This window comes from Rhea americana, unplaced genomic scaffold (genome assembly GCF_003343005.1).
Source record: "Rhea americana isolate MKP2758 unplaced genomic scaffold, rheAme1 scaffold_198, whole genome shotgun sequence".
NCBI lineage: Eukaryota > Metazoa > Chordata > Aves > Rheiformes > Rheidae > Rhea > Rhea americana.
In genome coordinates this window covers 102,330-126,365 of record NW_028186127.1, presented here as the reverse complement: position 1 = coordinate 126,365, position 24,036 = coordinate 102,330, and the positions used below count along the sequence as shown (strand labels likewise).

Sequence of the window (24,036 nt, the reverse complement as noted above, 5' to 3'; positions counted from 1 at the left end):
TCACTGCCGGAATGAGCAAGCGCAGCTCCCTCGCCTCTCCCTGTAGGCAGATGCGCCACGCTCCGGACCTCTTACCAACTTGGTAACCTCTGCTGGGTGCTCCCAGCTTCTCCCTCTAACCTTTCAAACTGCTGTTTTGCCCTAAAATGTTTTTTAAAGGGCCAGTCAAGGAGGTAATGATAGAGGGGGGGAAGGAGGAATTTTCTTTGTTTTGGTGCTATGCAGTCATTTGGTATTTCTGTCATCACTGTCATCTGTGGTTTATTTCCGTAGGGGTATTCAGATTACAAAGTCTTTGTGATAGCTCTTAACATATTAGCCAAGTACGCCTTCACATTTCATAATGGCACCTTTATTTACTGCATGTATAAGCAAAACTAAGTATCAATTCATTTACCACTCTTGAAGTGTGTTAGCAAAAAAAATAGTAGTTGTAATTTGCAGTGCTTGTTTTTTCCTGCTAGATAACACTCAGTGTTATGGCTTCTCAGAAGCATTCAAAAATTAAGAAGAAACAAGCCTTTTTAAAGTACTGTTAAAAATAGTCCTCAAATCATGACAAGGACACTGTTACAAAATGTACATCTAATGGCTATCTTATCTTTAGGCTGTTTCCTTGGGACATATGCTCCTTTGAACTTCAGAATTTTTCTGTGAAGTTCACTGTCTTACTGAGTGTTTTCTCAATCTCAGCAGTTCAGGAGTGAAATGGGAATTACATATGTTGTCTGAGAATGGTTATATGAGACTGCTTTTATAATTTTGGTACTAAGATGTTTTTAATTAGATTCACTTATTTAAGTCATTTTCGCTTCTCATGGTTAGTCATCTGGGTTTTTTTTTTTCTTTGTGGGGGAAAGAACAGGATGATATTTCTGAAATGTATGTACAAAATATTATTGATATATTTAACACCTAATGATGTTTAACTCAGTATCCTGAATCTTAGACATAACAATATTTAGATTTTTAAATGGTAAGAATGTAGTTATCTTAAAATTAAGAAGCTAACAACTTCTGTCCTGAAGAAAGTATAATTCACTCTGCTGAAAGGTAACCTTGTTCAAAAAGCATAGGGGGTGTGTGTGTGCCTCTTCTTACCTTTAACCAAAGAGCTTCCTGTAAAGCCTTTCTGAGTTGCCAGTTTTCTAAAATACTGTGGGAGTTTTACAGATGGGGAAATACAAGATGAGAATATCAAACTTGTTCTTTTTTTTTTTTTTTAATCAGTTTGAGATAGATGTCTGGTAAAAGGCAGATGTTCAGATGGGCTTTAGGAGAACTAGTACCCATGTATGTGACATAGTAGCACTTGCTGCTTCTCATTCTTTCCAGTAACATTGGGAGCAAGTTTACTAAGAGAGAACAAATACTGCTCGCTCACAATGCCCACTGTGTTTTGAGGTGGGGTAGTGAAGCAGCCTTCTATGAGAAAAGCTAACCTTCGGAAGTGAGGGGAAGCTGCCCTTGTCCTTAGTGATCTTTGGTCCATCTAGATCAGCACAGTACAATATTAGAGATGCCTGGGCTGGCACCTTATGCTCTGTTAGTTCTGTTGATAAGGAACATATTTTCCCAGGCTGCAAATCCAGCAAATTCACTTCAGTAACAGTTAACAAAAACACTGAGGAAATTTTTCCTTGAAGGTCAGGTCCACATTAGGGTTCCTCCTGCAGATACAGCTTTTACTGCTAAAACCCAGCACAGTTGGTTTGAACATTTCTTTCCTACTGCACGCAGCCAGCTCACAGCTGAAATAAAATACTCTGGCAAAAACAACTTTGACTTCAAACTTCCTGRTTAGATTTTGTCAGCAGAGCTCACATTTCACACCCCATCACAACCCTGACTGATATGGTCCTGCTGGAAGAGACATGTGGTGTAGACCTTGAGATACATATAGCAAAATTACATTTATATGTAAAGCAAACAGCACTGGCAGTAAAGGCTCCAGTTCAACAAAGCTCTTAACCACATGTTTAAATATCATTGAAGTCAAGTTAAATTACTTTAATCATATACGTAAGTGCTCTGTTGAACCAGAACCGAATAGTAGTTTCCATCCCTTTCCACATGATCAAGGCTTTTTCATATTCTTCCACATGCGATAGGGATTTCTTCTTGGTTACACAGCATGAGCAATTGCTTTGACTTCTGGAAGACTCTCTCGACAATTTGAAATTGCTAAGCTGTCGTAAATAGTTSTATGTGGAATGCCTATAACAGAGAATGTGATGGAATTTTCCCAGCTCTGTGCTGCCAGGGTAGATTTAACACATCTTTTCCCCTGTTTTCTAGGACCACCTGTTATTGCCAGCCACAACACATAACAAGACCAGAAGACCAAAGATGTCTATAGTATTGCCAGCTGTAAACATCAATGGTAAGTCCAAAACATGAAAGAGAATGATTGGAGAGTAATTTCAAAGAGATGTGCCCAACTTGTATATGGAAACCAAACTCAGACCAAGTGCCTGTGGTAGCTTTGAAAAAGAAATCAAACTTCCTCATCACTGAGCTGTAGTTCCCAGGGTCCCCTCTGGAGCTGGGAGGCTGGCAAGCTGCCAAGGCCTGGTCACTGTGACTGTAATGAGAGGCCACACRCCTTGGCCAGCAGTTCTGCAGTCTCTTATTCTACCTCCTTCAGGGCTCTGGGGTGACGCCATCCAGCCCTGGTGATTTATGTATAGCTCATTAGGGGTATTTCATTTTGATCTAGCTCCTCTAACTTGGTGGCTGYGAAGATTGCACTGGGTGCAGGGCCTTTCTCCAGCACCTTCAGCAGTGAATTCCAAAACAAAGAATTCACTGAGTTTCTCTGCTGTGGCCTTATCACTCTTGAGTGCTACTTTTCCATATTGCTCACCAGGTACTCCYACTGATTCACTGACTGCCTTCCTGCTTTGGGGGGTTTTTAAAGAACTCTTTATTACCATTTAGAGCCTCTTCTGAAASGGAGCTCCTCTTTGGCTCTTCTGATCTTGTCTTCACATTTGACCTGCCATGTTCTCTGGGCTTTCATATGCTCATCTGGATAAGCTAAATGCAAGCCTCTACACTGTGATGCCTCCTTAGCCTTCCCAATGATCCTTACAGGGTGGGAGTTAGGATCACTTTGTTTCCTTTTTAAATTACAACCCACATGCTACCTGGGCATCTGACGGACTATTTGAGATCAACCACCAGCCTGCTTGCAGGTTTTTGCCACCTCCCCCCTCCTTTTTTTTTTTTTTTTTTTTGATTGTTGCTTCTCAGAGATTTTTTCCGGGCTATTTGTCTTACTTTGATATACTCAGTTTCAAGAAAATTAACTATCAGCCTACTGGCTTTATGTGGCCTGCTGTGTCTGAATACTGGATAGTCCCTCACAGTCCCCTGTATGTCCAGCTARAATTTCATAGCATGTCATTCAGCTGAATTAATTCATCACCCCTTTCTTCTGGAATCCTGAGGACTAGGGAACGGATTCAATCCCAAATGAAACAAACAGCCTCCTATTTTACTACCTGATCACCTATACCAGTTGATCTGAAWCACATTAACTCCCTGTTCTTCCAGCTAGTGATGATTCTGCTGAAAGTTTTGTTGAAACTTCAAGGGAATTTGAGAAGACAAAGGCAAAGCTAGCACAGCATTAGCTTTCACTTTTGTATTTGAACTTCATCTTCACTTTAAAGCACTCCATAGCTTGTACTCTGATTAAATATTAGACATTTAGCTTGTGGTYAAAGAGGTTGGCACTACTTAGGTAAAACAATTGTAGAACGTTATGTAGTAAAATCCATCCCTTTGTGGATGCTGAGTTTCAACTGTCTGATGTCAATATAATAAACCTAGTAACATGCCCCATCCTCAGTCCTTGGCCTGTCATGCCAACCTTGCAGACCTCAAAAATCAGCTTCACTTTTTCACCTTAAGAATGGGGGCGGGGAGGGGGGGAACACTTGTTCTTGCCCTTTGCAAGAGGACTCTATTGTAATCCCACAGATGTAACCTGCTCACTGCCTGTCCTGCTTCCTGCCCTCTCATTTGGGCTCCTCCTGCTCCTGCCTAGTAGGGCAGATTCCTTGGCCTTACTGATTTATTAGGATGCTGACTGCCTTCCCTCAGCTTCCTCAGCTGTTCACCACTATGTTSTACAATAGTCAGTAGGAGTACAACCCAGCACTACATGGTCAGTACTGATAGTAATCACATTAAAGTGCTGCAGGACTAGAGAAAACAGCTTTGCATTAAGGACACAGGATTACTAGTAATCAGAAGCGTTCATGATCTCCATTTTAGACCCCCATGAGAGATGGGGCACAAATCATATGTCATTAATTCAGGTGGTTAGGAACTGCCACGTTAAGATATCTTTGGGGTGCAGAATCACCATCAGAGTCAGCAAACACATTGTGAACCCGGTAACAGTATGAACTTCTCTTTCTGATTATCTACACAATGTAATGCCTTTTTAAAAGTTGCTTGCTTTACAGCATAAATGAATCATGAGCCCAAATGTTTTGTTAAATTCAAGCATGCTGAAAACATTGTCTGATGATGCAGAATTTCCATAAACTTAAAAAAAAAAAAATCAGCTCAGGCTTCCAACATTTTGATAATTACATTTTCCCATGCAGTATGGCAAGTCAAACGTGATAATATATAACTAGCTATCTTAGGAAAATTTTTGTTAGATTGTATCAGAATTATTTTTGGCATTTTTCTGCCTGAAACTCTCTTTTCTTGTCCATTGCAAGAATCTTTTTCTGGCTGAGCTGAATTATCTCATGCAAATGGATACTTTATCACTTAAAAAGTGAACTCTATTTCTAATTTAGAAAGTATTTCATCATGAAGTGTTACTCAGTCTTACTATAAGTGAAATAACTTTTTTCAGTTTTCAGAGTAAATATAATTTGGAAAATACCTATCAGAATCCAGTGCTAAATCACATTATTAATGATGAAACAACATGAGATTATAGTTCGTTGAGGTCGGTCTTTCTTTTCTTGAAAACACCAGCATAATCCAGGAAGTAACAGGTGTCCAGGGATTTGGGCAGAGATGKTGAAACACAGCAGACATAGAGCAGCTTTAAGTAAACAATGGCATCAAACACTGCTTCATCTGTGACACTCAGCCAGATGCTAGGAAAGATATTACAAGATATAAAAGAGACAGTAGATAACTTGGTTTAAAATTTTAACTTGATTTTTAGTGGATTACCTGGAGGAGACTGTTCTCCCAGAAGTGCTGTCTGAAGAACAGCCCTTCTCTCTTYTTTCAAAGCACTGCTCCTCCGCCCTATCCTGCCTCCGCAGGGATTGAGCGTGTCCTGAACAAGCATCTGGAAGCTGGCTGACAACAAAGCGCTTCTCCCAGCTGTCTGCCGTTCTTTTAAGCCCACCTTAATTCTCTGCCCACCTGCAGAGAATTGGCTGCTGGAGGGAGGCTAGGTCTGTCTGTGAGGAATTAACAAAGTCTTCAGGAAAGAACTTGTCCCTTCYTGCTTCTTCTCATGCTTTAGCCAGATCTTTGTGGAAGAAGGGAAACCTTTGCCACTTCCACTTGCTTGCCCTTTCATTTTGCTGCTACAATCCTGGCAGAGCAGATAAGGGAGTGCAAGTGAAGCAGTGTTTACTTTGAAACATTTTCRGAGTTCTTCGCTTGCTTTTTTCTATAGGTTCTTTATTTTACTTTAGGTTCTGAAGTTTACCCTTGACACTATTTCCAAATGTGAAACAACATACAGTTCAGTAGAGAACACTGAACAGCTTGGACAGCCTCTTCCCAACAGGACTCTCATCCTTTTCTGACTGCTCTTTGACTGCTTGAGTGCCTTCTGAGCTCAGTTAGAGACTCTGCCTTTAGCGAGCTTGAGCAGTTCCCACCAACAGCAACGGTGATCCAGACAGAGAACAGGTGGAGACAAAGGTCAGCAACCAAACTGAATTGTCATTCACTGTCCTTGGTGACTCCATGGAGATTAACGACTTGCTTCAGCAAGATTTATCCAGCTGTTTTCACCAGTATACAAAACTGAATCTAGTTTATAGTTTGGAAAGTTTTTCAAAATTCCTCTTGGAGAAAAATGACATAAATCTGACCAGTGGCAGCTCTAGTGCTTTTCAGCTGATAGCAAATCTTAACAGAAAATTTTGTAGTAGGCATATGCGTTTATGCGTACACGTGTGCATTCAATATAATGGAACTTTAAGCAAACAATATTATACAAAGCAGAAAAATATTATTAATTTTCAAGACAAAAGCTTGAGAACAGTTATTTAGCTCTGGTGTATTGCAAAATAAAAAAGGGCATTACCTTGTAAAGAACCTGTAAAGAACCTATGTGCCCCTTTGCATGCTCAGCCCAAACTGCCGCATGCCCTTCTCTGTGAGCTTGGAGATAGCCAGTGAAATCCCCACTGCAGGCTGCTGTGCAGGTGCATGAGTGCATGAGGACTCTAAAACATGTTTTAGTGTTAATTAAAAAAAAAACTTATAGGAAGTTATTACACGTTGATCCTTCCCCTCCCACCAATTCCCTCTTCCCCACTCTGTTTCAAGCCCCCTCCARACTTCCTGGGCCATCTCCCACAACTCACAGACAGTGCTTGCTATCAGTTCCTCTATGTCTGCYGTCCCAGATGCTTTCACTGTCTTTCATCCTTCTCCCATTTTTTCCTTGGCTGCCATCACTCAACGCAACTCTCTCTGACCTCCCACAATCAGTGAAAGACAAATCCCCAGCAATGTTTGAAGACGCAAGAGGTATTCATATAGAATCTATCTGATGGGACTTTAAGGACCTCAGTGCTGCATACCTGGGGGAAAAAAACAAAAGTGGGTAGTCTTAGTCCCACTGCACGTGGTTTAGAGGGCACCATTGGTATGCTTTAAAAAAGATGTTATTCCAAGAAGAAACATCATACAGTTTCTCATGGGAATGAAAACCTACTACAGTTAACAGTTAAATTCTAGCTTTTGTTTTTAAGCAAGTCATGTTTGTTATGCTGGATTGTAGCTATTATTTTAGAAATCTAACTATGCACTTGAGACCAGTWAAGTCTCCAGTAGATTTCATTCCTACATTTGCTTTTATTGTAAGTCAGGGTCTTGTTGGCTTATTACACTGATTCCAAACTGACATATAGGCGGTGCCTTCCTTGAAGTTTAAATGAAAACATCTGCCATTAGCCTTGTATTTACTTAACTGCTGTAAAAAATGCAGTGGGTTATAACGTTGATCTTTGTATCACAATAATCTATAGAGTACAGCATAACCAAGTYGCTCTTGCTACCCCAAGTACAGGCCTTCCGTCTCTGCAGGGTATCTGCAGCATGGCACACACAACCTCTCCCTGCAGTATGCAAAAGTGAGAACATAAGTACAGTCATTCGGGGTAGGAGATAGCAATCAAACTTTAGCCAAAGAAGCCACTTTCATTACTACATTTCTCCCTAGGATTAGATGCTGTGTTTGCACTTTTACTGCCYGCCCTTTCTTCCCAGTAGGAATAGCTGTAAATGTCTGTGAAGATGTATACTCAGTGTGAATAGTGGTGGCCTCAGCAACAGCACAAAGACCAAAAGGGCCTCCTTCCTTCTTAGGAGCCCTGTGCAAAAAAAATCATCACGTGTGGAAGGCCATCCATCATTTGCTGTCTCTAAATTGAGGCTTGGCGTTTTCACACTCAGCCGAACAAAAGTGAGAGACTTCATGGGAAAGCTCCTAGAGAGATCCTCTTGCCTGGACTGTACAGGAGACAAGTCTCGTCCTAAAGCCTGTTAGGTGTTGTCCTAGGTATTTGGGGGTGGGCAACGGTGTAGCTCTGCTGATCTGCGGGGCCCACAGTCACAGAGACTCTCAAAGGCTGTGATCTGTTGCTATATGGAAGTAAAAAGAACGGCCTTTAACTTTTGTCTTCTGTTGGGGTCCCTGGAGGAAGCATTTTCCAGCTTCATGTATTGAACGCCAGAATATTAATATTCTTTCTCTGTTTGACTGAGGTCCTCCCTGGTCTATTTGCCAGCTGGTATTTCAGGCATGCCTTTTCCCATGATTGTATTGTTCTGGAGAGTGGCAGGCTTCTATTCAAGGAGTTGTCCATACTCTGCTAATTAGCTTTCTTCCAGGTCACTTTCCCTCCCATCCTTTCTAGCAGCTTGAAGTGCATTATTCCCTATATCCCCCACAAAAGAAAGCCTGGGCTTTCTTACATTATAGACTCACGGTACTCTACCCCAAAATGAGCATCTCTGTGAAGCCACTAGGCCTGTGGTCCTCTCCTGTCTCAGGCTRTCTGCTCTTCCTGATTGGGTCTCCTGTGTTAGTCCTGGGGACARCCAGTTTCTGCCAGGGAGATATTGGCACAATGAGGCCTCAGTGGTTCCTTTTTTTCTCCATGGCTCCTGTTTGCCTTGTCCAGTATCTCAAGCGTATTAACTTGTAAAATGCCACCTTGGGAGGAGCACAGTTAGAGCTCTTGGCCTTTCTGCCAGTTACAGATAACAAAGGTACGATGCCACTGTTAGTCTGAGATATCAGACTATTTCCYATAAGGAAATCAACCACATGGGGACTGAATTGCAAACTGCCTGTTATTTCACGTAAGGGCTAATGTCCAACCTTCAGATAGGCATGATAGGGGTCTTCAGTGATCTGGAGGTAAAGGGATTTCTACCCTCTTACTGGAGCCCCTAGCAAAGTCGGGAGCAGAAGCTGTTTACTTGGAAATTGCTTGTTGCAGGTCAGTGCGTTTGCTACAACATGGAATAAGTTACCAATAGGGTACTTAGTCATGAGTGTCCATTAATCTGAGAAAGAGCTGCTGAAAGGAGAGAGTAAACARTAAGGATGTTGAACAGAATAATTCAAGGATTACGTGGAAATAAGCAAGGCCAGCAGATAAGTCTTAAGTTCCTCACCTAATTTTCTGGGAATTGGCATAAATTTTGAATGCTATCTCCTACACCATGACAGAGAGTGGTTTGAATTTTCTACAAATATTCTGGATGTGTCCTTAATGTAATGACCCACAATGGATTTGTCTTTCTGTCTTCAATCTGCCTTTAAGATAATGGTTTGTGTGCCTGGGCCTTTATAATTTGCATGTTCTTGGTAGAGTTCTGTAAGGGATGCTTTCTGTAATGAACTTCGACTGCCAAATAAGCTCTTAAAAATAATACTGTGAGTGTTTCACAAAGTCCATCTGCTTTGTTGTATTGGCCAGCTTCTCATTCCTACCACTTCCCTCATCCCTGTTTTTTTAGCATTCCTCATCACAATGATGTAACAGAGACTTCGAAATGCTCTGAAATAATGCACATTCCAATTAAAATGGTCAATAACAAATCTCGTGGTAAGGCTTTTTGATCAAAACTGGAGAGCAAGCAGCTTGAATATTTCTATGCAGTTACAAAGAACGTTCTTTTAACTGACAGTCACTTCCAAAGCTACTCACAGATGTCCAAGGTTGGTTGCAAACTGTGTGTGAAAGGTTTGTAAGGCAAACAGAACTCACAAAGGCTGAGAAGGAAAATAAAAATAAGCAACTCTTTGTGAAGTGACAATGTTCCAGAAGTTCYCATGTCTTAGGGTTAAATAAATAAAGTCCCTAACTTCCTCTGTCTTCAGGGTCAAGCAAACAGAAGATTCCATTTCCATCTTTAGGAGCAAGAGGCAGAATTCCCAAACAGTCATTGAAGAGGAAGATCTAGTATTTATATGCTCAAATTTGAAACAATACATCCCACRTGTGAGCAGCTGACTTTCCTGAAGGTTGCTGCTTAACTGTTTAGGTAGCCTTCTTTCTCAATTAACTCATCGTACCTTTAATAGCTTTAAAATTGGTTTCCAGGAGCCTAAAGGCCCCAGCTGTTTCTAGCTGCTGTTGGTTCATTCTTTTCTTCATACTTAGAAGTCAAGTACAAGTCCCTAAGGCTCTCTTTTACAGCTGCTTTCCTTGGCCCCAGACTGAGAAGCTTGTACCCCTCCAGCAGGTACAGAAGACTCATCTCTGAGCTACACAGGCATGATCAGTACAGATACTTCTCTCATTGCTTTTTGCTTTTACCTCTGCATTTAGCATGAAGTGCTAAGAACTCACTATTGCCTTACAGGCTGAAAGCCTGCAGGCTCTGAAAGTGGCCAGGAAATGGGGTTGTATGGGCAGCAGGGCTTGAAAGGTTGAGACCATGAAGTGTATGAAAGAAAGAAGAAGAAATTGCACTTGCTGCTATTAATGGTGAAAGGATGGATTTGAAGGATGTTTGGGGGAACTAGAACCAAGTAGAGTTTGAAACTRTAGTTGTCAGACATATTGAAGTGGACAGTATCTGAGGAGAATGGAAGGTGGAACAGGCAGCCACAAGCAGATTGTACAAGTATAAAGCAGAGAGTGGTTCATGGAGGTGACTGGGGAGAACCAAGGGAGTCCGAGGATTTCCAAAGGAGGCAGATGCCAAAGGAAGGTGTAGACATAAGTATTAATCGTGGACAGTAGTGAGGTTGGTGTGCTAGGAAGAGTGAGAAAAGAGGGGCTGCACTTAGTAGCTGTTGTGTATATAGAATTAAGGACCTATGTATTAAATGAAAGAAGAGYAAGTGCTAAGACTTTTTTCAGAAGGTCACTAAGATTTCTTCAAAGCATCAAGGCTCCTAAGTCACTTGCAGGATATAGGAGAATATATCTGAGGATGTCTCCATTCTATAAGTCTACAGGTCATTTTGAAAATGCTGCCCTTCTGCTTTCTGAGCTGCTGAGGAATAGAAGTAGTCTAATGAAGCTAGACCAAGGAAGAATCAGAGCTATGGTCAACTCTTGGCTAGACTTCACTGCAGCAGCTGATTACTAAATGTGGACTGAGAAATGTGGAGAGCCTGCTGTTTTCTGTGTGCAGTCATGGACAAGCAACTCATGAGCTATTGTGCTGTAGTAAGGATRGTTGCTAATGTTACAGATGTTCTTCACTTCTTGTGTTCATCAAAAGCTCTGCTGTAGAGGTCAGGATTGACATTTTGGGAGAAGAGACTTCTTGTCTGCTTTTTGAAGTGGTATAAAAGTGCATTTTATCGTAACAGAACACCCCCTACCCTGGAACTTTCCTGCATTTCTTCAAGCATCAAAGTTGATCACTGTTTAGATTCATTTTTACATGAAAGATTTTGATAGATTTTATTGCTTTTGAGAGATTTTGCCCTCCCCAACCATTTTCTGTTAATATACGTAGAATTTGACAGGAAGGAGATTAATTTACTCAAAAAAGTATGAAAGAAATTGTTCTGTGCACAAAAATAGCAGAATCTGTGTCACTTAAGTTCATGTTTATTTGGTTAGACAGGAAACGATCAAGAAATGAAATCATAAAGGCTTGTTCCCCAGTGACTTTTCATAATGCTCTGTTTACCTAAATTGCTAAATGAGTAGCCTATTTTTATGTATTCGAAAGAACAGGAAGATGATTTCAGAGGATCTTCTGTTCTTTTTTGCCCTTTCATTAATACAAAAAAAGAATATCTCTTGAGTTTTGTGTGATAYAGCAGGACAAGTCCCAGCGTGACTGGTCTTCGCTGGTGTAAGTGTAAGTGGTGTAAGTGCTACAGATGGCACTTACTTAGGAACACGTTGTTCACAAAGGGGGCAGAGAATGAGTCATAAATTAATTGGACTTCATGTTTAGTATTTCAGATGCCAGGATAGAATTATTACGCCAGATAGTTTTTCCATGTAAAAGACACATTATATAAAGTCCACAAGCTAGAGGGAAAAAAGCCATGATGTTAGTTGGATATAGTTCCAGAAGGAGCCAAATTCTGTTCTTAAAACTGAATGAGTGTGAATCTCCCTGCAGAGTCTATCTTCTAGGCATTCGTTTAACCCTGGGTTCTGATACTGCAAGGTGGGTGTGCTTTCCCACTAAGCATTACAGAGAGCACTCTGCTGAGCTGTACTGCAAACTGAAGAGGAAACTTTAATCCGGGATGGTGATTGCCTTCACCATCTCAGTGATGCTGAATTCTCCTTATGCGACAMATCAGAATTCTAGGCTTGAGTCCAGCTACTTAATACATTTCTACATGTTGTAAATTTAGGATTACATAATTCCTCTTAGTGTTAAATTATAGGTGGCAAATACAGTTTTACATTTGCAACAGGCCAGCTCTGGTTACTGGTAGCTCTGTACGTCTAGTGATCTGAAGCATAATTACCTAATGAGCTCACCCTGTAAAAACATAAAAAACTGCAACAGAATTGGTAGAGGAGGTTCACATTTATGTGTTCAGTCTTGAGAACATCACTGGAGAAAACGTAGAGATTAATAAAAATACAGCGGTCTAAGGCAGTCTTTTTCTGTGTTTTGATTGCAGTCTCCTTAGAGACTGCAGCCAGCTGGGCTGGGAGGCCTTTGCCTTGTGCTCATATCCTAGTCGTAGTCTTCCATACTGCAGCTTTCCTCGCCTGCTTCGTACAGTGTGCCTTACCTACAGCACCTCCTCATGATGGTGTGTCGTCCTGGAGTGGTCATGAGCAGCGAGCAAATGCCAGGAGCACATTTGAAAAATGTGTTCAGAGCATCTGAAGAATGTTTTCAGTTTCAGTCGTCCTCTGCTTCATTGTAAAACGCCTGCCTTATTCGGTGGTAGCCCCAGATGACGAGAYCTTGGTGTGCACCTGCACAGCACAAATACACTCCAGATGGGTGYTGATGAAGAGGTGTCTGAAATCTGAGCTGACTTTCTATGATAAAGGAGGCAGCTCTGTTTCAGAGCCAGAACTCATATCTTAAACCAGTAAATCTCTCATTGCTGTAGCTGTGAGATAACACAGACAGAAATCTTTGAAGCAGACTTATTCTTATTAGTATGCCATATTCAGATAGGCAATGTGCAGCATATGTGTATGATTTGTTTTTTAAATAAACTGACAAATGCGTTGAATCAGAGAGGCTCCCATGGAGGCAAGTGCACACCCCACACAGACAGAAGCTTCACAGAAATGGTGTTAAAAATACTCTTCTATGAGCAAGGGCTAATCACAGTATCTAAATAAATGAGGTAATTTTATGTATCCAAGTGAGACAGGTGGAAAATTCAGCTCACTCTTTGGATACCATCCAACCTATAAAGACATTTGGACAGTAAGTGAATACAGGCTGTCACCAACCTTCACTCTTAGATCAGTGAGACACTTTAACACTAGGGTACAAATGACGCTGGGTGATAGAGTAGGTCTGTGTCAGTGAAGAAGTGATACTACCTCTTGAAAAAAACTGCAATCAATTAATGAAATTAATTGCATCAATAAGTACCTATTAATTGAAATGATGAAGTATATACTATGGTAATGTTCAACTCTGAAGGCAAGGGCTCATAGTAATAAGAAAATACATTAAAAATAAAATCAGTAAGGTAAAATGCTGGCAGGTGGTGTGGGAATTGATTAAAGATTAAAACCTCCGAGCAAGTCTYTAAAATGACCCCTCCCAAAAAGCTGACRCGGTTAAATAACAGAGTAAAGTAGRTTGTTAGAAGTAAGGAGAGACATCTCTTCAACAACASACATTGTGGCAAAATGAGCAAATAGAAAAAAAGAGTACAGTTTCTGGCAGACTGCATGTTAAACCATAAGAAGCTACGCCAAAAAAAAATATTGAGGAACAACTTGCTTGAGGCATAAGAAATAATAAAACTATTTTTCAGAGGATCCCTGGCAGGGAATCTGTAGAGCCTATAGAGGATCAAGGTGTAAAAGAGCACTTACAGTATGTCAGCACCATAGGAAAAAAACTTAAAGAGTTCTTGTGTGGTGTTACCACCTGAGGATATATAAGAAAGTGGCAAGTGACAAATGAGGCAAATCTTTCTAAAACAGCCTCAGGAGCTGGAGAGAATCAAGTTTCACTTTTGTACAAGTTAGTTCAATCTGTGAGAGCTGGGAATGCTCGGATACGTGCCCTGGATGCACTTGTGAATTAGTATCTCACTACAAGATACAAAAGAAGGAGTAGAAACAGATGGTTGGGTTTTGCAGTGAAGGGGAGGTTACCCATAGACTCCCRTGCAGATCTATTCTGGGGTCAGCGCCCTACAGCATGATTGTACATGATCTTGAAAAGGGAGATAGAGTTGGAGGCGTTACTGTTACTGAATCTACATTACCTAATTATTTAAGCTAGTCGAATATAGAATTTCTTGCTGGAAGATCTCATCGCAGAATGATAAAACAACAGGTGAAGCTTGGTGTGAATAGGTGCAAAAGAAATTAAGTGGGAAAGATGTTCCTGACTAAATGTACGGAGTGACCAATACGAACGAAGCTGTTACTGTGYGGCGGGCAGAGCGCACGGTAGTCTCACAGCAGCAGGCCCTTTAATGTGCTTTGAGAAGAAAGCCACAATTACCAAGAGGGCAGCTTTGTGCTGGGCAATGAGGAATCCCCCTCCTCCATGTCCATGCTCCAGGAAAGCAAGTGCTGGAAGTTGCCCGGAGTTGGCATCCCTTGCAGGCGCCCCYGTCTTGTCCTGCCCCGTCATGTCACAGCCTGGAAAGGGCAGCAAAGGACAGCCCTTTATCCACACATCCATCCGTCCTCATCCCATCCATCATCCGTGCTGCCTTAGCAGACCCAGGGGCTGTGTACGGCAGCGGTGCTGGCAGAGCACACCAACCCCTCGTGCCTCAGTCTGCAGACACTGCCTGTCCCGCATCTGCCCAGAGAACGTTTCCCTTGCTGCACACCAGGCCAGCTGTCCCCCTGCCCTCCTCACCGGCCACCAGCCCATGCTGCTGAGCAGCCCTCAGCTGCTGAATTTCACCCACGGATAAACGTAGTCATGGCTGAGCTGCGTAAAGTCCATATTCCTCTGTAGGGTGACAAAGGAATTTGTTTATAGTCAGTGCATGTGAGCAGAGGTGGACTTGCTCCCTTAGCAAGGCCCCGAGAAGGTTTCCCAGCTCCAGCTTCCTCCCTGCAGGATCCGCAGTGGGCACAAAAAGTATCGTGCCCCGGCCGCTCGGGCACTCCCCTCCTGCACTTAGGCGGAGCAGTCCTTTGCATGCTGCCCCGTGAAAAGTCCTCCATCTCACGGGGGAAAGACAAACAAACAAACAAACAAACAACAACAACAACAAACTGCAATTCCTTTTTAGGCTATTTGTCTTACAAGTGAGTATGTCTAATTTTGTAGAGCACGCAAGGAGTGTGTTTATAGTTTTTCTGCCTCCCAAGCAGGCAGGGGATGGTTCTGCCTAACGAAGTTGTTCTCTCTCCAGCCTCTTCCCTTTCTTTTTTTCCCAAGAAAGTTTGCTGTGCTTGAACAGAACTGTTTTGCCCTTTGCCTCTCTTTTCCTCTTATTTGTTACAGGCATTATTTAAGCTGGTTAGGTTTCAAATACGAGCATCCTGCAGCASTGATATCCTAGCAACAATAAGCTGGTTATTCATAGCTTGTTTTCTTGAGATGACCATCAGCTTGCTTTTCAGATCAACAAGAGCAACTAAGAGTCAGAGTAGGCCCTCTCCTTCAGCCATGCTCAACATCCTCCTCCTTGTAGAGGGAAAATGGCTGTGCAGCATGAAAGATGATTTGAAAGGGAGGTAGGAAATGGTTGTGAAATGATCCTTGATGGGACTTTACTTACATGGGTCCAACATTTCTGGTCCTGGTCCTCTTCCGGGCACCAGGAGAGCAGTCCCAGGGGCAGTGCTTGCAAGGCTGCTGCTTCAGTACTTCTGCCTGTCCTAGCAGATGCTGTCTGCACCAATCGTCTGCAGCCTCCCTAGCTTTTCCGAGCTCTCACCATCAGCCAGGGCTATGGAGGACTTTATACAAGAGGGGAGACAACATAACTGTGTGCTCACTGGAGGTTTTCATCATAGCAATAGGAAAGCAGCCTCAACAACTGCTGAGAAACACCAAGTGAAAAGGTTGGAAAGAGGAAAAGTCCTGTTCCTGAATTGCATAATAAAACCAGCAGCCTGGCTTACTGTTTGAGAGGCACTAGAAGATCTAGAAACTGCATTTCTGTATAAATGCTCTGGATCTCATTTAACCTGTGTCAGGGATGAAGGACAACAGAGTCCACAGAAGTAAGACAATTGCAACTGGTTTGTTTGGAAATGGTTTGGTACAGATACTTGCTTTTAAAAAGAAAAGCTACTCAGTTAGGTTGCAATATAAGTTTCTCCCTGGCCTGTTTAACAAGCAAATCTGTAAATATTTTAGAAACCCTACTGCGTTGTTGCAGTGAGTGTATTTTTAGTCTTTGTAGCTGTTACAGTAACATTGCTTCATTTATATACTTATTTGGTAGTGTATACCAACCCTTCAGATGGAAACATAGTCCAGATGTACTAGATAGGACAGTGAGGGCTGCTAAGTGGAGAGGAGAGAGAAGAGTTCAGAAGTTACAATATTGAGAAAGCTCCCTGAGTGATGCCTGGGGACAGCCCAGCCTGAGCTGCCTGCAGCTGGCAGGCACCCTCACCTTCTGTGAAGCTTGCGTCTTCTGAATTCTGTGCTGCCTTAAACATAATCTCTGTTTTGGGACAGGGCAGGTTGCAATACCATTTTTTTTTTTTAATTTCTTACTAAATCATTCTTTAAACAAAACTTTAGCGTTGCCGGCTTGGCACAGCTGTCACAAAGCAAACTGATAGCTCTTTGAAAGCTGTTGAGCTTCCTACTGGTTTAATAGATGGACGTGAAGAGTAGGTTTTAAGTGTAACGCAACACTGATGTCCACTGTTCGGAAATCATTGTGGCAAAGCATAGGACGTGAAAACTAGAAGGTGTGAACATTTTTCCAGCAAGGAAGGATATAAGAGAGTTTTTGTGTCATCTTTTTCAGAGGTAATTCCCTGGCACTTTTAAATTTTGCATTAGCTAAACAACGTGAATAGTAAATTCACTCTTCTCTATTGTCTATGAGGGCACGATGATTGTGTAGATTTACTATATATTTCTAACAGACACAGGTAGTAAAAGATTTGGGCAAGTGACTTCCCTCACTGCATTTTACCAGAAAAAACAACGACATGTAGTCCAGATCTAAATGGTCAATATTAGTGAATGTGCATTCACTGAGTACAGTGTCGGGGGGAGATATGCAGGTACTGGCCACTTTTGGAAGTCCCTACAGTAGGCACATGTGTTACCTACTTGAAAGACAACCGGAGTCTTAGAGAAGCATCTGAAGATTGGGGGATCTCAAATCAATGGCCTAGGCACTGAATCGTACACTGTTGGCCAGACAGACAATTTCCTTGACTTTTTTGGATAATCCACTGCAGGACTGCCAGGAGTAACGTGAAATTTGTGGTTGATTTAGTAGAGCAGGGCTCTACCAACATACTTAAGGCATGAGTAAATTTTCGGAAAGCTGCAAAGCTCTTCAGTAGCGTTTAGTTACAGTTTGAAAACACTTTGCTGTTGATGTTTTGACAAGGTCAAGCAGCATGTTCGGGGGTGGGGGGCGTGTCTATTCCAACCTCCCTGCRTATGTGCAGTCTTTAAGGCTAGCATTTTCTTGCAGCAAAGAGCTGTTGGTATAGTACGTGTAAGTGGAAAAGGATAAATTATGGGAATAACWTACTCTTGTCCTGTGATTGCATCCATAGGGCCAAGTAGCCCACTGGCATTTATAGAGTTTGAGTCTAGAGAGACAATTCAGATCACCACGTTCTGACTTCCTGCAGAACAACACTAGAATTTCATTGCCTGCCTCTCTAGTCTTCTGTCTTCTGCCTTCTTCTAAGACAGCATCTCTTATCGGACATACCTGATCCCAAAGATATTCCTGAGGATTTTTTTTTTTTTCTTTTTGAGCATATTACCGATGGAGAAGTACCAGTTCTACTGAAAGGAAAAGCAGGAGTTTTGGGTTTAAGCCATATCTAAAAAGCCAGTTTTGAAAATCTCGTTTTTCAAATATTAGAGACTCTTCAACCATCTTTGTAACTTGTGACAACAGTTATTACCATCAGCCTTATTTGCTAGTTTTAGTTTGGACTGCTGACTTCAGCTTTCATATTGACTGGATTTTGCAGCATGTTCAATTTTAAGAGGAACTGCCTTAAACCCTAGAGAGGAGCCCTGGGCCATTGGATTTCTGTTCCCTAGATCAAACTGACATATGGGGAGTTTAGTACAGCCCCAGGCAGCAAGCTTTTTTGAGAAAATGCAGTCAGAGATGGGCAGTGCTTGGCACAATAATGTGCCAAATGCTATTGTTTTGAAATAGTCTAGCTGTATCATGGCTTTTAAACCCTTTTGACTGAGCAGTGCTAACAAATAATTAACTGCAACATAGAGGCGCCTTTTGGCCTGAAAGGATAGCTTCTTACGCATATTCTGGAGTTTTAGTCTGAGGCTATATAATATGAAAGACTATATGTTCTGRACTTTAAAGAGAAGTAATAAAGCTATTTATAAATCCAGACACCTCTACAGGAGATCTGTTCCCCTGTTTTCACTTACGTAATCCAACAAAACATCAGTCATAGGTAATTCAACACAATAAACATTCGAAGTCGTTCAGTGTCTGGGCTGCCGAGCAGCCCCATGTAMTGCACGTTGGCAGTGCTGATATTTCAGCCAAGGAATGAGCGGCGACAGCAGGCCGAGACGTTGAGCTTTCAGACCTGCCTTCACAGACACCGCCTGGCAGCATCTGCTTCCCTGAACGAGGCCGTGAGGTTTGGCGGATACCTACTGAGGCAGTACAGCACACGGCCGACCGGAGTGTGGAGATGAAGTACTGGGTTAAGTACGCCAGCCTGCTGCAGATAGCCCCGAGGAAGAGCCATGCGCAACTGCAGAGACCACCGCTGTTCAGTGCCGCTCTCGAAAGGCCACCTTATGCTGCACTGGTGTCTCCAAGCTGTTGCCACTGCCAGACTGCCACACAAGAGATGGGAAGGAAAGAAGAGAGAGCCATCAAAAGGGCTTCATCTGGATTTTATTGAGGGTCCTCTCTCTTCAAGGCATTTTAGACCAGTCTCCCTGTGTCCTCTTGCATCTCTGGGAAATCACGTCTCCTGGGGAGAGTGATCGCAGCTTATAGCCCARCTCAGGGCCTTCCTCCCAAGGTGCCTACCGCTTCTCTCCTTAGAAGTTCCTCTCTTGACACATCATCAGCAATGCCACTGACTTTACCCTGCCTCTTTCCCAGCAAAGAAGTCTGGTTATATCAGCCCAACCCCTCTCCCACTCCGGCAGCTGTGGCGAGTACAAGCTGCTTTAGATTTACCTCYCTGTGACAGCTCATGCAGTCACAGCATGGCTTTATAGAGCTTTGCTGTGTTCACTTGTCCAAAGAAGGGATGGTGGTGGAATCACCATCCTCAGGAGACTTTGCTTTTAAAAGATAGATACACTAACTCATGTTACCAGCTGGAGGCAGGAATCACCAGGCAAAATTGTTAGCCTCTTCTGTGCATGAAGGCAGACTAGGGGGTCCTCTCGCCTGAGAACCGAGGACTGCGCTCCAGATATTCCCCTCTTGCGGACAAGAGATGGGAACAGCATGGCTGAACCTCTGCTGAATGTGTCCAGTTACACAACTGTTGGATTTAAACTGATCATCAAGGAAACATGGACACTAGGTTTTTCACTGTCACCTGGACGGTTGGAGGTAGTTGAGGGTACAGTCTTAGTTTGTGGCAACTGTTGGTTTAAATCTCACTGAAAGAGTTTATCCCAAATTGCACTGCCCTGTCTTTGTCATGGACAAAGAGCAGGTAGACCGTCGCTGCAATTCAGTTGCCATATGTTGACTTCATTGTGGAGCTGGGCTCTGTTATGTTAGATTAAATTGCACTGTAATGTGCTTCAGTAATGACCAGCCACCTGCAGCCCCCAGGAACACAGGAATGCAGGGGTCGAAGGGACCATGGCTGACTGTGAGTCCCCATGCCTGGGCTGAGGTAGGATCAGGTGTACCTGGGTCATGTCTGACATGTTCATCCAGCCTGTCCTKAGAAACTGCGAATCACAGAGTTGTCTAGTCTCTCGAGATAGTCTAGTCATGCTGCTGGCTCACACACAGAGATCTCCAGTCCTCAAGTTTTTTCTGCTGAGCCCTGTTTTGTMCTCATGTTCCTGAATTCTGCATATCTGTACTTCACTCTTGCCTTTGTTGAAATGTATCCTGATGAYTTTGGACGACCGGTCTCTGTTAGCGAAACCATACTCCAAAATCCAGTACTCCGAAGTGGTTGAAATCTCTCCAGTTCAGCATCTTCCAGAAATCTGATAAGTATGCTCTCTATTCCTCATCCAGATCGTGAAACAATTAACTGGAATCAAACCCAGAATGGAGCCATGTGGAATCATTTTTGAAATGCCTGTCCAGCTGACAGTGAACTCGTCGTTCCAAACGTTGGCTTGTATTGACTGTGTTAAGGTTGTATTTGCCTGTTGTTTCCCTGAGAGTCGCGTGGGTTTCATGCAGCACATCAGTCTCGCCACCATCTGTGCCGAGGTGACGTGAGATCCCACGGCGATGAGGGATACTAACACTAGGCGCAGTCTTCAGCCTGCTCTTTTGTACGTGGTGCTTTGAACACAGCTAGTCCAGATGCCTAGCAGCGTCACGGCCCGGTAACTGCTGTCTCTGCAGAGAGTCTCAGCTCCTCTTCTCAGTCRTTTTGGTGCTAGCTGCGATGAGAGGAGCTACTGGAAATGCCTGCGATGGGAGCTGAGCCTTTCCCTCCGCTGTCCTTGTTCCTATGAGCAGTGACCCTTTGCAGAGGTTCCCTGCAGTGGTTCTTCATCCACAAAGCCCTTAAGCCTTTTAACCCAGAAGGTGGAAGAAGCAGAAAGCTTCTGACTGGCCCTCCTGTGGCACCGTGCGCACACAGGGTCGGAGTCAGGCCCTTGGCTGGTGTGTAAGCCAGTGGTGTGGGAGTCCCCTCCGCGCCTGCTGGCGAGCGAGGCYGGGTCGGGGCGTGTTTCCTCCCAGCTGTGTCAGCTGTAGTGGCCTCGGAAGACACAGCGCCTCTTGCCCAGGCAGCAGCTCAGACCGCAGCGGTTCAGAGCTGTAACGTGCTGAGCCGTGGTCACGGAGGGAGCCGTTCTTGGAGCTGGGAGAGACGCAGGCTCCTGGCTTCCGCGGGCGGCTGGAAGGGAGCGCCTGAGTGCATTCCCATGCTCTTCGCTGCCACCCACACGGAGCACAGTTCCCTCGCTCACACACTCTGCTTTCTGCTATTACTATTATTCTCTGTGTTGTGCGATGCCAGGGAAGCTAATGATAACCCACTGTGCTGGCCACTGTGGACAAACTCGGGAAATTCTTACTGCCTCAGGATGCTTACAGAGGGATTTTCCTGGCCCTGGCCTCCATCCCATGCCTCTTCACCCACTTACGGCTTTGGAGCATATTTTCTTGCATAGCCAGGGTCATTTCAAGCCTTCACCTCTAGAGTGTTAAAGCTGGGTGCTGTATTTTCAGCTTCCTGTGTCACATGGAGCCGTTTGGTGCTTCTCCACCCGAAAAGCCAGGCTCTTCCCTCCCCTCGGCTTTACACAGTGCTGCCCATGCAGCCCGTGTCCTGAACCATCTGTGGCCCTGGCTGAGCCTTCTCGTGCTGTTTTGGGGGTCTGGCCAGCCCCATCTGTGCTCCACATTGTCCCTCTCCTCTCTGTGGGCACTGCTGGCTCGGGGACACTGGGCTGTTCCAGGGAGGAGCAGGAGCGCCCAGTCTCTCCAGAGCCAGGCACAGCTAGTCCTAGCACCAGCATTGCATGAGCCTTGGGCATGTTATTCCTCCTCCTCAAGGGCTTCCCCTGCTCTGGGTCTGCCCTGTCTCACTGCTGGAGCGTTGCTGGCACCATGGCAGCACCATCCGCCAGCACCAAGGCCAGCCTCCRCAGACCAGTCCTGAGCACGGTTTGTAGGCACCAAGAGCAAAGCCAAAGGAAGAGGGAAAGCCAGCAGAAAGGGCCCAAAGTGGGGACATGCAGCTAAAGCTACAACAGGGTTTATATCAGCCCCGCCAGAGCCGGGTTAGCAGCGTGCCTGGGTCAGCAGGCTGAGCTTTGGCAGGGCTGCAGGCACAGCTGCTCCTGGCCCCACTCCCATGGTGGCACATTCAGAGCATTTTCCATTTCATTTCTGCAGGTGGGAGCTTTGATTTCCCTTGCAGGCCCTCAGCCCCCTAAGCAAAGGCTTGCTCCTACTTTTCATTACTATACCAGACTTATTTGATCTGATGGCTTCTGCAGGTGGCGCGGGGCACAAGAGGGCCCAGCCACAGTTGTCAGCTGTCATCCAGAATCGCAGTTAATCCAGGAAAGCAGTAAAAATTAGTAATGTATATTGCATTCCTCCAGTCCATACGTTTTCCATTAGGTGATCTTCCATCCTCTCGGCACAGAAAGCAAATCCTGCTGATGGCAGTCAGCGTTTCTGACTCCRAAAAGCAAGGGCTGGTCATGCCTGGAAATCTGATCTCGACTCTCGCATTCCTGGACATGCTGTCTTTGCAGGGAATAATCTCCCACCTTTAAATCCAGGCAGCAGATGCTGGCCACATGCACGGCCACTTTTGCAGCTGCCTGGCCTCTGCCTGCAAGCCCGGGAGCCCCTGCCGCAGCGGCAGTGCCCAGGCTGCAGCTCTCCTTCCTGCGCTCCCTCCTCTCCGCATGCTTTGGGATTTTCCCCAGGAGAAAGTCAGTCCCAGCGCCTCACGGTACCAGCTTGGCCTCCCCGTTCCCATTGCTCCGCTGCGTTTGCCGAGGTGAATGGTTGCTGTGCCTGCCGTGACGCCAGGCAACTGCTTTTTGATGACRTCTCAGGATCAGGGACGGCTGTCAGACAGCGGGACCTGTCACCAGCTCCTCCTTAAGTCCTGCTCACATCCCCCCCAACACACACCTCAAGTTTTTCGGCTGTGCCCATCGTACTCTGCTTGGTTGCGTGGTTCTGGTCAGTGGAGCGAGGCTGTTTTTAACGTGGGGCAAGTACTGCAGCCGGAGGGGCATGGTGATGAGGCATGGATAATTCTTTAGAAGGATCGCATTTTAACCTTTTTAATTTTTGTAGCAATATCTGATGAAAAAGATCCTCTGTATTGGAAAGATTACAGAATCCTTACCCCCCCCCCAAAAAAAAAAAAAAAGATTAAAAAGATCAGCCTTCTTAAGTAAGCCCTATGTTTTAGTACCTCTTGAGCAAGAATTTGGAAAGAAACCATGTACAATTACAACGCAAACGCCCTCAGCGTGCAGATAAAGCAGGGGCAAGCGCCGACACGAGTGTGTAAGTAAGTGTGCCTGCCCACGCCAGCTGTGGCCTCGGCCCTTGAGTCACGCCGGCAGACTGGGGCTGAGAATGGCTCCACATGCAGCACGGCAGGGCCGCCGGGCAGGGCTTCGTGGCCAGCTCCCACGCCACCAGCCTCGCAGCGTGCCGGAACCTTGCTCTGCGGCGCGGGGCGCTGGCCTGCGGGGCTCACGCTGCCTTTTCCTTCCGCAGAGAACGTGATCAACGGGCAGGACTACGAGGTCATGATGCAGATCGACTGCGAAGTGATGGACACCAGGATCCTCCACATCAAGAGCTCGTCCGTCCCTCCGTACCTCCGAGAACAGCGCCGAAATCACACCGACACCTTCTACAGCTCGGCCCCCTCGGTCCCGGAGACGCCGCACGCCCTCAGAGCCGTTGTGAAATCCCTGCGGTAGCTGCCRGTGCCTCCTGCCCGGCCCCGGCGCGGGGTGGGGGCCCGTGCCTGGGGCTGCCGGTGCTACGGCCTCCCGGCGCCACGTGCGTCCTCCTGCGCCCGGCCCGATCCCCTCCCGGCGCAGCCCGAGCTGGAGCGCGGGTACCGCCCTGCCGGGACAGGCCTGGGGGCCCACGCCGCCTGACTGCAGCCACCACCGGCACGGCGCCCGCCGCAGCGGCCCTGGGGAGCACAGGCCACTCTCCCTGCTCATGCACTGCCCAAGTTGGGGGTTGTTTTTTAATTTTTTTAATTTTAATTTTATTTTTTTTCCCTCTCTCCACACTAAACCATCTCCCCGGGTCTGGTGCCAAGCTTGGGG

General features: G+C 44.9%; 1 protein-coding gene across 2 annotated transcripts in view; it reads left to right on the top strand.

The window, feature by feature from the left end:
• The window catches only part of ATF6 (activating transcription factor 6), an 86,312-nt gene extending 62,282 nt beyond the window's left edge, over positions 1-24,030 (top strand). For both annotated transcript variants that reach the window (XM_085303188.1, XM_085303187.1), the window contains exons 14-15: positions 2,299-2,383; positions 23,468-24,030. In XM_085303188.1, coding sequence (XP_085159314.1) covers positions 2,299-2,383; positions 23,468-23,676 — 294 coding nt within the window. In that variant the 3' untranslated portion in view covers positions 23,677-24,030. The remainder of the gene's footprint in view (positions 1-2,298; positions 2,384-23,467) is intronic.
• Positions 24,031-24,036: the final 6 nt, after the last annotated feature.